The 14302-nt window shown below is 44.9% G+C and overlaps 1 protein-coding gene across 3 annotated transcripts in view; it reads right to left on the bottom strand.

Annotated features, from left to right (window-relative positions):
* Pgant2 (polypeptide N-acetylgalactosaminyltransferase 2) overlaps nt 1-14302 on the bottom strand; it is a 476685-nt gene that overhangs the window by 372135 nt on the left and 90248 nt on the right. The window contains exon 2 of one of the 3 annotated variants that reach the window (XM_069327914.1): nt 6775-6876. The exons of the other annotated variants lie outside the window; for them this stretch is intronic. Coding sequence (XP_069184015.1) covers nt 6775-6876 — 102 coding nt within the window. The remainder of the gene's footprint in view (nt 1-6774; nt 6877-14302) is intronic. 3 annotated transcript variants of the gene reach the window in all.

Genomic DNA, 14302 nt, shown 5'->3' with positions numbered 1-14302 from the left:
GAAGAGGACAGAGAACTTGGAGAACCAAATACCACTAGAAGTCAGTGATCATTGTGTCCTGGCATTTGAGTTTATGATATCAATTTGTCACAAGACGTGAGGCAGAATACCGCGAGAGGATAGGATCAGGCGTGTACCAGTTGGATCCAAAACTTGCCAAGGATTACGACTGACAGAACACGAGAGCGCCAGTATTCCCCTAACCCTCACCTACACCAGAGCGCCGAGCTACATAGCACCAAACAAGCACTTTTGAAATATCTCAGGGTTTACACACGCATGATTGGACAGGTTCGTTACGACGCCCGACCCGAGACAAGTTGCAACTAAAATAGTTGCAAATACATCATGCAGCAACTCGGCAAGTGACTTCCCGGCCCTGCTATGTGCCACACAGATGGGATTGAAACTGCAGCTGGTTGTGAGACCTGGTTTCATCTTGCCCTTAATGCTATACACCTTCACACTGTAACCATTGTAATAGTTGAAACAATTGTAGAAATGCTAAAAATAGAAGTTATGATTAAAATATGAGACGGCAAAACTTTATATTAACTATACAAGTGTCGTATAGTCTTTCTCTCAATTCCTTCACATATTGGTCTCCGAATGCATGATAGAACTGATCAGTTGGCCAAGACTTTTCTCGTAAAGAGGGAATTGATTACCAACTTGGACTGCCTTTGAGCAGCCTGAGGGCAGCAATATTCCGGGAACATCAACTAAATTTCGGAGACTTGAGGCAAAGTGAAATTCACACCAGTTACTCCATCTATCATCATTCTATTATGCAGGAAATACCGCACGTCTATGGGTCATCCAATAAGGTTAGCAGACTTCTAGATGTTACCACAGCTAGGCTTAGGCTCGGCTACAAGTACCTCTGGGAATTTCTAACATCTGCTGATGTAGATTTGACTAAATGTAAACTCTGTCAGCAGAACTATTCGTATACTTTGCGTCATTATATAATGGAATGTGAAAATATCGCGGAATTTAGAGATAACACTATCAATAGTGTCCAAGAAATGTGTAAGTACTTCATTCATAATGATGTGCTGCCCGAAATCTTAGCGAAGTATCCAAAATTTGCTTACTGTAGGTAATGCATGCACATGACTGTAAAGCTGCCGCCCAGTTGGGTGGGTGTGGAGCAAGACTAGTAACTGTGTGACTCACCATAGATGTAGAGTGCCTTGTATAGTGACTGTTGTGAGCCTCTTGTTGATCACTTGTGACAGAAAAGCTTATTGATGTGTGTATTTGTGTGGGTGATTAAATATGTATGTGTATACGTATATATATGTACATTTATGCATGAGTATGTGTACATGTATATATAACATTTGTAATTTTGTAACTAACGTCAAAAGATTGTTATTTGCTTAGCTAAACGAACTAGAGGGTTCAGTTCCTGAACCGATTATGTGCCTCTGTAACCCTTTACACCACCGCCCAAGGGATGGGTATGGGGTGCATAATAAAGAAAGAAATTGAATTCACATAATACATCACCATCTATAATGAAAACCTGCGTACTTGCTCCAACTTCAAAGAACTACCGAGCCACTATATCCTCCTCTGATAACTGGAGAGCCTGTTCCCCAGACACATTGCCATACAGGGTATTTGACCACATCCATTTACCACCCAGCTGACCAACAATTAGACATGCTGGTCATTTTCCCACCTCTCGCTCTCAATTTGTTTACAAAACTGGCTACTCTGCGACACTGAACTTTCTTGATGGAACTATTCACAACTACAACTCACAGGGTGGCTCTGGTCGCCTTGTTACTTGATGTTTCTAAAGTATTCATACATTTTAATACTAAAAGCTTTTTGGAGAATTGCTGAACAGAAAAATTATATCCTGTGATGCAGGCGATGAGTCACAATAACGTGACTAGAGTAAGTTAGTCTTGTTAGTCACAATCGACTTGAGAATGGTCCACGACGGACCGAGAAACGTCGACGGACCGAAACGTCGTCGTCCCTTCACCTTCTAGTGTGTGGTCTGGTCAACTTACTATATCCTGTAATCGCTATACACATGTGTAACTCTTATCGGATAAGCAATACAGCTTTGAAATGGAATTATGTCCTCTGAAAGTTTTTCATTAAAAATGGGGCTAAACAAGGATTTGTGTTGAGTCCTTTATAATGTGCTGTCTATCTTGATCTCTTGTTGACAGTGTTAAGAGTCAGGAGAGGTAGCCTGTGCTACTGGGAACAAGAAGTTGCAAGTAGCACAGTCTATGGTGAGCCCGTAGTGGACTTGTCATTGCCGTTTATCATTATAGCGCACAGAATATATAATTATAATAACCAGTGCTAGGCTATTAATACTTTTTTGTACGAATGCGGAGTATATTTCATTGTTTAACTAATATTAATACAACACCATTTTATGAAACATTTGTAACCGGTATAAATGTAAACACTTGCACATTCATGAGTAAAATTTTCCTAGTAAATTTAATTTATTCTACTGATATCCACTCCCCTAAGCTGACCCCTACCCTCCCCCACCCCTCTAAGCTAACCCCTACCCTCCCCCACCCCTCTAAGCTAACCCCTACCCTCCCCCACCCCTCTAAGCTAACCCCTACCCTCCCCCACCCCTCTAAGCTAACCCCTACCCTCCCCCACCCCTCTAAGCTAACCCCTACCCTCCCCCACCCCTCTAAGCTAACCCCTACCCTCCCCCACCCCTCTAAGCTAACCCCTACCCTCCCCCACCCCTCTAAGCTAACCTCTACCCTCCCCCACCCCTCTAAGCTAACCTCTACCCTCCCCCACCCCTCTAAGCTAACCCCTACCCTCCCCCACCCCTCTAAGCTAACCCCTACCCTCCCCCACCCCTCTAAGCTAACCCCTACCCTCCCCCACCCCTCTAAGCTAACCCCTACCCTCCCCCACCCCTCTAAGCTAACCCCTACCCTCCCCCACCCCTCTAAGCTAACCCCTACCCTCCCCCACCCCTCTAAGCTAACCTCTACCCTCCCCCACCCCTCTAAGCTAACCTCTACCCTCCCCCACCCCTCTAAGCTAACCCCTACCCTCCCCCACCCCTCTAAGCTAACCCCTACCCTCCCCCACCCCTCTAAGCTAACCCCTACCCTCCCCCACCCCTCTAAGCTAACCCCTACCCTCCCCCACCCCTCTAAGCTAACCCCTACCCTCCCCCACCCATCTAAGCTAACCCCTACCCTCCCCCACCCCTCTAAGCTAACCCCTACCCTCCCCCACCCCTCTAAGCTAACCCCTACCCTCCCCCACCCCTCTAAGCTAACCTCTACCCTCCCCCACCCCTCTAAGCTAACCTCTACCCTCCCCCACCCCTCTAAGCTAACCCCTACCCTCCCCCACCCCTCTAAGCTAACCCCTACCCTCCCCCACCCCTCTAAGCTAACCCCTACCCTCCACCACCCCTCTAAGCTAACCCCTACCCTCCACCACCCCTCTAAGCTAATCCCTACCCTCCACCACCCCTCTAAGCTAATCCCTACCCTCCACCACCCCTCTAAGCTAACCCTACCCTCCCCCACCCCTCTAAGCTTACCCTACCCTCCCCCACCCCTCTAAGCTTACCCTACCCTCCCCCACCCCTCTAAGCTTACCCTACCCTCCCCCACCCCTCTAAGCTTACCCTACCCTCCCCCACCCCTCTAAGCTTACCCTACCCTCCACCACCCCTCTAAGCTAACCCCTAACCTCCCCACCCCTCTAAGCTAACCCCTACCCTCCCCCACCCCTCTAAGCTAACCCCTACCCTCCACCACCCCTCTAAGCTAACCCCTACCCTCCCCCACCCCTCTAAGCTAACCCCTACCCTCCACCACCCCTCTAAGCTAACCCCTACCCTCCCCCACCTCTCTAAGCTAACCCCTACCCTCCACCACCCCTCTAAGCTAACCCCTACCCTCCACCACCCCTCTAAGCTAACCCCTACCCTCCACCACCCCTCTAAGCTAACCCCTACCCTCCCCCACCCCTCTAAGCTAACCCCTACCCTCCCCCACCCCTCTAAGCTAACCCCTACCCTCCACCACCCCTCTAAGCTAACCCCTACCCTCCACCACCCCTCTAAGCTAACCCCTACCCTCCACCACCCCTCTAAGCTTACCCTACCCTCCCCCACCCCGCCATAAGTGCCCCTCTCTGAGCCATTTGACTGGACCACTCATGCCCCCACACCACCACCTCTTCTTCACCTCCACACCATTTCCTCCAACAGTAAACAAACACTCACCCCTCTTACCGCGCCAACCAAACCAACACACTATTTCTCCCCCCAAAACCACGCTGCCCATAAGTACCGTCCAAGTGGTTGGGCACCAATCCTCCCCCCCCTCCCCCCTGTCCCATCCTAAATCATTATCCTGACCCCAGTGCTATATAGTCGTAATGGCTTGGCGCTTTCCCCTGATTCCCTGGTAGGGGTTTCCCCCTTTCCTTACCCACGACAATACCACGTTCACCTTCTCCTTCCACCTCCACACCTCTATGTTCCCACCTACACCTCTAGCCCCACCCACGTACATCACTACACACAGTTGCTATACACCAGTGGCTCCAGCACCACTTCTCTCAGCCCCACCTCCCCTTCCTTCACCCCTTCAACCCCCTCAACCCCAAGACAAATAGACCTAATTTGGCTATTACCTAATTTCCCCTTCATCAATACATTTCCCCAGCCTCCTAAACGCCACAGTTTTCTACCCAACACGCACTGCTACACTTCATCACTCTGACCATGATGACAGAGGCCAGCTTGATGATAACAGAGCCACCATCAACAATATCCTATACTTTGCAGTTCACCAGTTCAACACATCATCACCATTCTTAAAAAAAAACTGAATCGTGATCGATCTTAATCTTTAAGGTTGTAAACCGTTTTTCATTCATAAACAGGAAGTTTGGCGGGTGCATGGAATGGATTTTGCAACCCGTCCTCGACTCAAGTCCATTACATCCAGCGGTCGACCCCACAGACGCATTCATAAATTTGTACATGCTGTTCATTCAAAACGGGAATTTTCTCAAATATAAATTAATATTATAATATATTAGCATATTGTGCATATATAGGCATAGGTTAGGTTAGGTTAGGTGTTTAGGTTCTGTTAGCGATTATTTGTATTTGTAGTACGTGGGTGAAGCATTTAGTGCGTTGTAGTTCGAACAAAATTTGCCAATGAAGCATTAGTTCTGGAAGTGCTCGAACGAGATCAGTTGTGAGTCGTGTGTAACCCGTTTTTCATTCATAAACAGCTGGGGGTTTGGCGGGTGGATGGAATCACTTTTGTGTCTTTGTTTGGAGGACGGACTGGGATTTTGGCCCTTGTTTATGAGAACGAGCTGAATCACAAACGATGACGTTCGATGACTTCTCGAACGACTTCGTTGACAATCTCTGTTCGAACCACAACGCTGTAAACAGCCAGTCCTCTAAACAAAGACCAAAAGTCCATTCCATGCACCCGTCAAACCCCTTGTTTATGAATGAAAAACGGTTTACACATGACTCAACTCATGACGTTTGAACACTTCCGGAACAAGTGCTTCACTGATGAATTTTTTTCGAACCACAACGCTGGACAGGCCACCGAACTTTCAAACCTCCTCTCTCTCTACACCCACATCCTCTTCCAGAATTTCATCTCCCCATCCCTCTACCTCCCCCATCCTTTCCAACCCCTTTGGACATCAAAGAAAGAAGAACGCTGAAAACAGCCCGTCCTCCAGTGACACAAAAGTTATTCCATGCACCCACCAAACCCCCAGCTGTTTATGACTGAAAAACGGTTTACACACGGTTTACACACGTCTCAACTGATTTCGTTCGAACACTTCCGGAACAGGTACTTCACTGACGAATTTTGTTCGAACTACAACGCATTAAATTCTTCACCCACGTACTACAAATACAAATAATCGCCAATAGAACCTAAACACCTAACCTAACCAGTGCCTAAATATGTACAATAAGGTAATATAAAATAATATAAATTTATATTTGAGACAATTTCTGTTTTGAATGAACAGCATGTTAAAATTTATGAATGCGTTTTTGGGGTCGACCACTGGATGGAATGGACTTGGTCTGAGGACGGGTTACCCTGAGCCATGTCAACAGTCTTCCCTTAACTCCAAAACAGGATACGTGTCTTAATATTATTAATTCTGTTTCCTGTATCAAAAGCAGTTTGGAGGTCAATAAATGCCGCCTGAGAGCTTGGTCCCTCTCTAATACAATATTCAACAAAGCAAGTCTGTGTGCTTCTTCCGGGAAGGAAACCGTACAGGTTAGGAGCAAGTTGGGATCTAATATGAAACATTAACCTGTCGAGTATAATCCTGCCAATAACGCTATACAAACAGGATATCAAGACATCCCCCCTCTTGTCACCCCCCCCCCCCCATGCAATGACAAAATACTATTCTACCTTCTATTTTATGTTATATAATTGATGTTCAGTGGGTGATTAACTCGTGTTCAAATTTGATTACTTGAGTTGCGAGAGCCACTAGTGAGTAATTTACCATGTCAGTGAGTAATTATCCCGTTTATTATATTTTTATTTACCACATATTATGCAAAACTGTTATTAAATTCAAATCGCAATGCCGCCCCGTACAATTCTCAGGGAACTGGCGGGGAATTCAATTCTGCATCTGGAAGTGGCAGGGAACTCTTAGTAAGGGAAACGGTTTATAAATATTGTGGCTCGTTGAGGTGAGCGAAGTTGTGTAATTGTTACTTACGCTAGGCTGTGAGTGAGAGCTCTCCAGGCAGGAGAAAAACGTTAAAGACTTGGACTCAACGAAGCGAGGGAATGTGTGACGGAGTGTGACCACCATCGAACACTGCAAGGAAGCCGACAATAAATATCTTAGTGAAAGGCTGGGACCGGGAGCTTCACTCTACGGTTTCACCGCTGGGATGCTATAATGATGAGTTCAAAGGTTTGTGATGTCACATGTGGTTGAAGCCTTATTAATGAGTACATGGCTTGCCAGTAAAATAAAATATATCCTGCCATCACAGTATTCTTGATTACTGAAGCTTCAAGTATACACGATGAGTTCAAAGGCGTTAAATTAATTTTAGTGTAGATTAGAATTATTGAAAATTAACCGTTGATAACCGAGTGATGAGGCGAATTGCTGGGGATAAAAAGATATACGTCATAACTGATGATATTTTAGAGCTGATGAGTTAATATAATTATCTGCTTTACCATTATTGGGAAGAGGAAGCTATTAGGCTTATGGTGGCCACCCTATTACACGACTGACCTCCATGATACCTATTTACCGCAAGGTGAGCAGATGCATGAGGAGTTAAGAAACGTGCCCAAACGTTTTGCACTACCTGGGAATCCAATTCTGGAAAATGTTGACTGGTGTGAGGCGTTTATACGCATCTATTTATATTGACGGGAAGTGAAATTTGTTAAGTATACGGTGGATATGTGATAAGACGATGAATTATTAGTTGAGAATTATATACCACCTCAAGAGTTATGTATACTGAATTCTTGGTTTATTTACACTAAGAGTTTAATATAGTGCGGGACTATGGCACGGTCTACAGTATACTTGTTGGTTGGACATTAAGACATTGTGGTGGTGTCAATAGTCCTCCAGATAATGAGTGACCCAACACCAGACCAACACTCGTGGGATGCGCCCCGGCGTACCCGTGAAGGGTTAATCGTGAAGCCGAATGGTGAAATGAATGACGCTGATCCGCACAAACTAATGCGCCTCGCAGCAAATAAACACACACAGACAGGCAAATGATTGAGGAGCCCCAGAAGTCCCTCAGGGTGTCACGCACCGGCCCCGCCCCACACACACAGAGAACACCACACGGGAAGCAAAACCAAAAACTTGGACTCTAACTAATACGCAAAAAGTCACTCAGTGCCCGCCGACAGAGCAGAAGAAGAGGCACACCGGGAGCCCACCAACTCCCGGCACCTCTCGACCAAGCCGGCGCCGGACACCGTCACCCCGCCCGAAGAATCCTTCCTCCCTCTGGATCAAGGGAGGACCATCGAACACTTGTATGAGCGAAGTCAAATTCATCTGGATGTTGATTTCGAGCCATATGAATTCGACTTCGAGCAAACAACTGTTCGATGGTCCACCATTGATCCAGAGAGAAGACGTAAGACCTGGCAGACAGTTAGAAACAGGAGTCAGACAACAATCACCTTACCCTACCCTTCGCCGCTTCTACGATTAAGTGGGTTATGTGAATCGTAGAGTGGGCACACACTTATAAATGTCCACACACACTTATAAATGTCCAACCCACACTTATAAATGTCTAGATTTAGATTTCTCCTTGTGAGCTCAGTATAGCTGAGTTAGTGCAAGAGAGTGTACTCCTGAAGCTGTCATATTGCAGACGAAACGACGAACAATAAAAATGGGAGATTTGGTGATCTAGTGTTTCTTCACCTTCTAGATAGTAGAAGATATTTTGCAAAAAATGGAAAATATCCAAAAGAAAATGAATAATAGTCACAATGCTGTTGTGTTTATTGACATGTGTATTAGAGAAAACCTGCGTTTAGAGACAAATTCATGTTGCACCTTATTGCACCAGACCGTCTTCGAGCGTTCACAATGGTACTGAACTGATACATTAAATTGCTCGAACCTAACCTAACCGAGGACCCATTAATAGAAAATGGGACATCACGTCAATTTTGCGAGCCGCTATGATTTTTAATACATCAGTTTCAGGCTATCGGGGGATTTATACGTCAAAATGCGATATTCTATTCGATAGGACGGGTTGTTAAATGAAAAGGCTGGTAGTCCCTGTTTTGTGGCTGTGTGTTAGTGCTATGAAAGACGAGTGTTGGCTGTCCAGACACAGGGGAGGACAGCAACACTAGACATACACCGGCAGGATACACTGCCAGACACAGGGGATGGCAGCAACACTAGACATACACCGGCAGGATACACTGCCAGACACAGGGGAGGACAGCAACACTAGACATACACCGGCAGGATACACTGCCAGACACAGGGGATGGCAGCAACACTAGACATACACCGGCAGGATACACTGCCAGACACAGGGGATGGCAGCAACACTAGACATACACCGGCAGGATACACTGCCAGACACAGGGGAGGACAGCAACACTAGACATACACCGGCAGGATACACTGCCAGACACAGGGGAGGACAGCAACACTAGACATACACCGGCAGGATACACTGGGGAGGACAGCAACACTAGACATACACCGGCAGGATACACTGCCAGACACAGGGGATGGCAGCAACACTAGACATACACCCGCAGGATACACTGCCAGACACAGGGGAGGACAGCAACACTAGACATACACCGTCAGGATACACTGCCAGACACAGGGGATGGCAGCAACACTAGACATACACCGTCACGATACACTGCCAGACACAGGGGATGGCAGCAACACTAGACATACACCGTCAGGATACACTGCCAGACACAGGGGAGGACAGCAACACTAGACACACAGCCATACACCCACAGTTGTCCACTGTGGGTGTTTCAGGACCAAAGAGCCAAAGCTCAACCCCCGCAAGCACAAATAGGTGAGTACACCAAACCCCCATATGCATTGTCCATTATTATTATTATTATTATTATTACTACTACTATTGTTATTAGCATTATTATAAAGCAGACAAGGGTCTACGTGCTATTAAGTTCTGTTGGTATTGTCACCATCGAAACATTATTACCTTGCGGTAATACACAATTGATGTAACACACAATTAAAATATAAGTTAATAAATTAACTTATGTTTTACTTAAAACAAGCAAAGTTTCGTTAAACGTACTGTACAGATATTGAATTTCGTTTTGTTTTTAGTGAAATACGAGTTAATTTATCTTCACAAATGCGTATAAATAATGCTGGAATTCGAAGTTGGTAAAGATTTCATGCGGACGCCCTTTACTTCCGCTAATGTACGGTAATAACATGGATCAAACGAACGACTCATTCGCCACTTTTTATATTTTACGGTGAAGATTATTCCCCCTTGCATTCTTTCCTGATGCCTCCAATATCTGCTGACTAGACGATCATGGAATTCCTTGGAAGATTGCCTGCCAGTGTCTCCACGGCCATCTTGCGCCCCCGGTAATTGCTTGTGTGATATACCGTTACAGAGTCAGACGCATCATATATAATAGAAACCGCCTAGGCGAGCGTGACTCACGAGCATCATGCACGCCGGCCAAGAATTAACAAGGTGGTACCATGCAATGTCACATTGGTTCACTGGCCTTACATTGACTTGTTCGTGACATCAAAACTCGGCGAACAGTCTTAAATATTCTAGTTAATCTTTGTAAAAGTTTCGTGGTCCACGGCATATACTTGACTAACGTTAGGCAGCTGTGTGCGACCCACAGGCCATGTTCACTGTCCACCAAGTACTAATAGCGGGAGACACCATCTAGCAGCCCGTCCTCGTAAACAAAGACCAAATGCTCGTAAAACAAGCAACCCGTCCTCGACTCAAGTCCATTACATTCAGCGGTCAACCCCACAGACGCATTCATAAATTTTAACATGCTGTTCATTCAAAACGGGAGTTTTCTCAAGTATAAATTAATATTATAATATATTAGCATATTGTGTATATATAGGCATAGGTTAGGTTAGGTGTTTAGGTTCTGTTGGCGATTATTTGTATTTGTAGTACGTGGGTGAAGCATTTATAGCGTTGTGATTCGAACAAAATTCGTCAGTGAAGCACTTGTTCCGGATATGTTCGAACGTCAGCAGTTGTGAGTCGTGTGTAAACCGCTTTTCATTCATAAACAGGGGGTTTGGCGAGTGCATGGAATCACTTTTGGATCTTTGTTTGGAGGACGGGCTGAAACAAGCCACTAAGTCCCCTGTTTATGAATAAAACACTCCACACACGACTTAAAACTGATAGCGTTTCAACTTCAACCCGTCCTCAGACAATGCTCGTCCACCAACTGTCAACCCCAAAGACGCATTCCTCAATTTTAATATGCTGTTCATTCCAAATGCGATTTTTTTTCTTATATATTACTATTATTATTATATATTAGCATATTGTTCATATTTAGGCGTATGTTAGGGTAGGCGTTAAGGTTCTGTTGCCAATTATTTGTATTTATAGGACGTGGGTGAATCATTTACAAAGTTACGGTTCGAGCAGAGGTCGTCAGCGAAGCACTGTTCGAAAAATGTTTGAACGTCATCAGTTTTGAGTCGTGTGTTGAGCGTTTTTCATTTATAATCCGGATGTTTGGCGGCTGCAGTAATCACTTTTGGCCTTTGTTCAGGAGGACGGGCTGGAAAACACTTTACACACAACTTTCAACTGATGACATTTAAACAATTCACGAATTGTTCTTCGCTGACGATTTGTGTTCGAATCACGTCGCTGCAACTGCTTCACCCACGTACTTCAAATACAAATAATTCGTCTAATTATGCCACAATTCTAACATACATTTACATTCAATTATAATCGAGAAAGTATCGTTTTTAGTTACATGAACGTTAAAATTGGCTAAAATTGGCGTTAAAATGTGCCTTTAGGGTCGGCCGCTGCTTAGACGAGCATAGCCTGACGAGGTCAGAATGGACTGGAGTCTTCCATTATTGAAATACAACCCGTCCTCAGACCACAACCCGTCCTCGGACCAAATCCATTCCATCCAGCGGTCGACCCCACAGACGCATTCATCAATTTTAACATGTTCATTCAAAACAGGAATTTTATCAAATATAAATTAATATTCTTTTATATTAGCACATTGAACATATTTAGGCACAGTGACGCCAATCACTGGAAACTAATATGCCACGCGGCAAAGAAACGCAGAGAAGTTCCTCAGGGTGACAAGCACCGGCCTCGCCCCACACAGTGAACACTGGGTAGCAAAACCAAAAACTCTGCTCCCCGGCTAAAACGCAAAAGTCATCCAGTGCCCTCCGACGAAGCAGAAGCCGGCCGCCCACCACGGCTGAAGGCACACCGGGAGCCCACCAAGACCCACCAACTCCCAGCACCTCTCAGCCAAGCCGGCGCCAGACACCGTCACCCCGCTTGGAGAACCAGCCAGAACACGTCAAACAAATCTATCAACACTCCCGTGACCCAAGGCGATATGTGCGTCAGGCGTCGTACAACCGGACCGTTGATAAGAACTGACAAACGGCAGTAGCAAATCCAAAATAGCAAAACCAAACGTGAACCGGCGGCCCCCAGGCGTCCAGACGTCCGCTCGACGTCCAACCCGTCCTCGACTCAAGTCCATTACATTCAGCGGTCAACCCCACAGACGCATTCATAAATTTTAACATGCTGTTCATTCAAAACGGGAGTTTTCGCAAGTATAAATTAATATTATAATATATTGGCATATTGTGTATATATAGGCATAGGATAGGTTAGGTTAGGTGTTTAGGTTCTGTTGGCGATTATTTGTATTTGTAGTACGTGGGTGAAGCATTTATAGCGTTGTGATTCGAACAAAATTCGTCAGTGAAGCACTTGTTCCGGATATGTTCGAACGTCAGCAGTTGTGAGTCGTGTGTAAACTGCTTTTCATTCATAAACAGGGGGTTTGGCGGGTGCATGGAATCACTTTTGGATCTTTGTTTGGAGGACGGGCTGCGACGTCAAGGTTGTGGGTGAAGCATTTACAGCTTTGTATTTCGTACAAAATTCGTCAGTGAAGCACTTGTTCCGAAAGTGTTCGAACGTCATCAGTTGTGAGTCGTGTGAAAACCGTTTTTCATTCATATACAGGGGGTTTGGCGGGTGCATGGAATGGACTTTGGGCCTTTGTTTAGAGGACGGGCTGTGAAATAAGATGTTCAAGGCAGTTTAGAATAGTCCTCGTCTGCCCAGATGGCCCAACATGAGTGTAGTCGGCCGGATTGCATTACAGGCAAAGAACATAATTTGTGTTCTAGTGCTTCAAACTTAATTGTAGGAAAATAATTTGTCTATATTAAATAATAGTGAATTATATTATGATGATCTACTTTATCACAGTGAATGTTAACGTGAACTAAAGCTTAAAATAAATAAGATACTTAAACTTACACCTGTGATTTTCTTTCTAGTATTTGTCATATTTCATTAAACTCACAGACCAACGTTCCGGTACAGAAACATTAAACACATTTCAAGAACTCTGGTACAAACAACCCTTTATACTTTATCATCTGTGCCTATTTACAAGCTAAAAATAGTATTCCTTCATCCCAAACCTGTTTCCAACACTAGTAGCACTGTGCTCTGTCTTCCCTTCATATCTCAACTCCAAACTCTCACTAATAGCCTTCGTCCTCTTGACATAAAGTTCACCTTGCGACAAACTAACACTCTTCGTAGTAATCTGGTTCACACTCTTCCTCCTACTTCCACACCTGCTGGTGTCTACTCTAGTTCCCGTTCGTCTTGTCCTCTCCAATACTTTGGGGAAACTGGCTGTACACTATGTGACAGACATAAGCCTAACATATACTGCATGTATAACCTGGCTTCCTGTTCCCCGATACAATGAATTATTATTATAACTTTATATATAGTTTATATCTCTACCCCTTTTCCCCCAAACGCGTGAGACGCTATTATATTTAACAATAAATCAATAATTTTGTTGCTTACAGAGAAAGAATTCAAACATAATCTAAGATTCTAAGACCTTAACTACGAAAAAGGAATTTACTTACGAATCAGTTATATAGTTATTGTGTACCATTGTCCTTTGAGGCCTTGACCTGAGAACGTGTCAACCACCTGACCTAAAGCGCTACATGTCAGGTACATGTGTCGAGTGATATTTGCCTGAGAGAATAAATAACTAAAGGATTCAACAAACACTCGAGAAAACAAAAGGACACTAACCAGCAATTGAAATATACGAAGTTTAATTATAAAATAAAGACTTCAAGCCGAACAAACTTCAAGCATGAATTTATCCATAAACAAAGAATTGAATAAAAAAAATATATTCGCGAAATTGGACTTTGAACGGAAACCGAGCACTCTGTGACCAGCTGGCATTGAAAAACAATAAACGTCACAGAAAGTTGAGGCATTTTGGTGGAAAGTGGCGAGGACCGGCCAGGCTCCCCGCCGCTCGCGTTCTGACACAGGCCAGGGGTCCTCCTGGACATATTTCCAGTCATACTCCCGGAGAGCTTTCCAGCACACGCGGCATGTTATCGTAGCAAGAATTTCCATGAATATTGCCTTAGATACTTG

The sequence above is a fragment of the Procambarus clarkii genome, chromosome 20, assembly GCF_040958095.1.
Source record: "Procambarus clarkii isolate CNS0578487 chromosome 20, FALCON_Pclarkii_2.0, whole genome shotgun sequence".
In the NCBI taxonomy this organism is placed as follows: Eukaryota; Metazoa; Arthropoda; class Malacostraca; order Decapoda; family Cambaridae; genus Procambarus; species Procambarus clarkii.
This window is presented reverse-complemented; position numbering and strand designations above follow the sequence as displayed.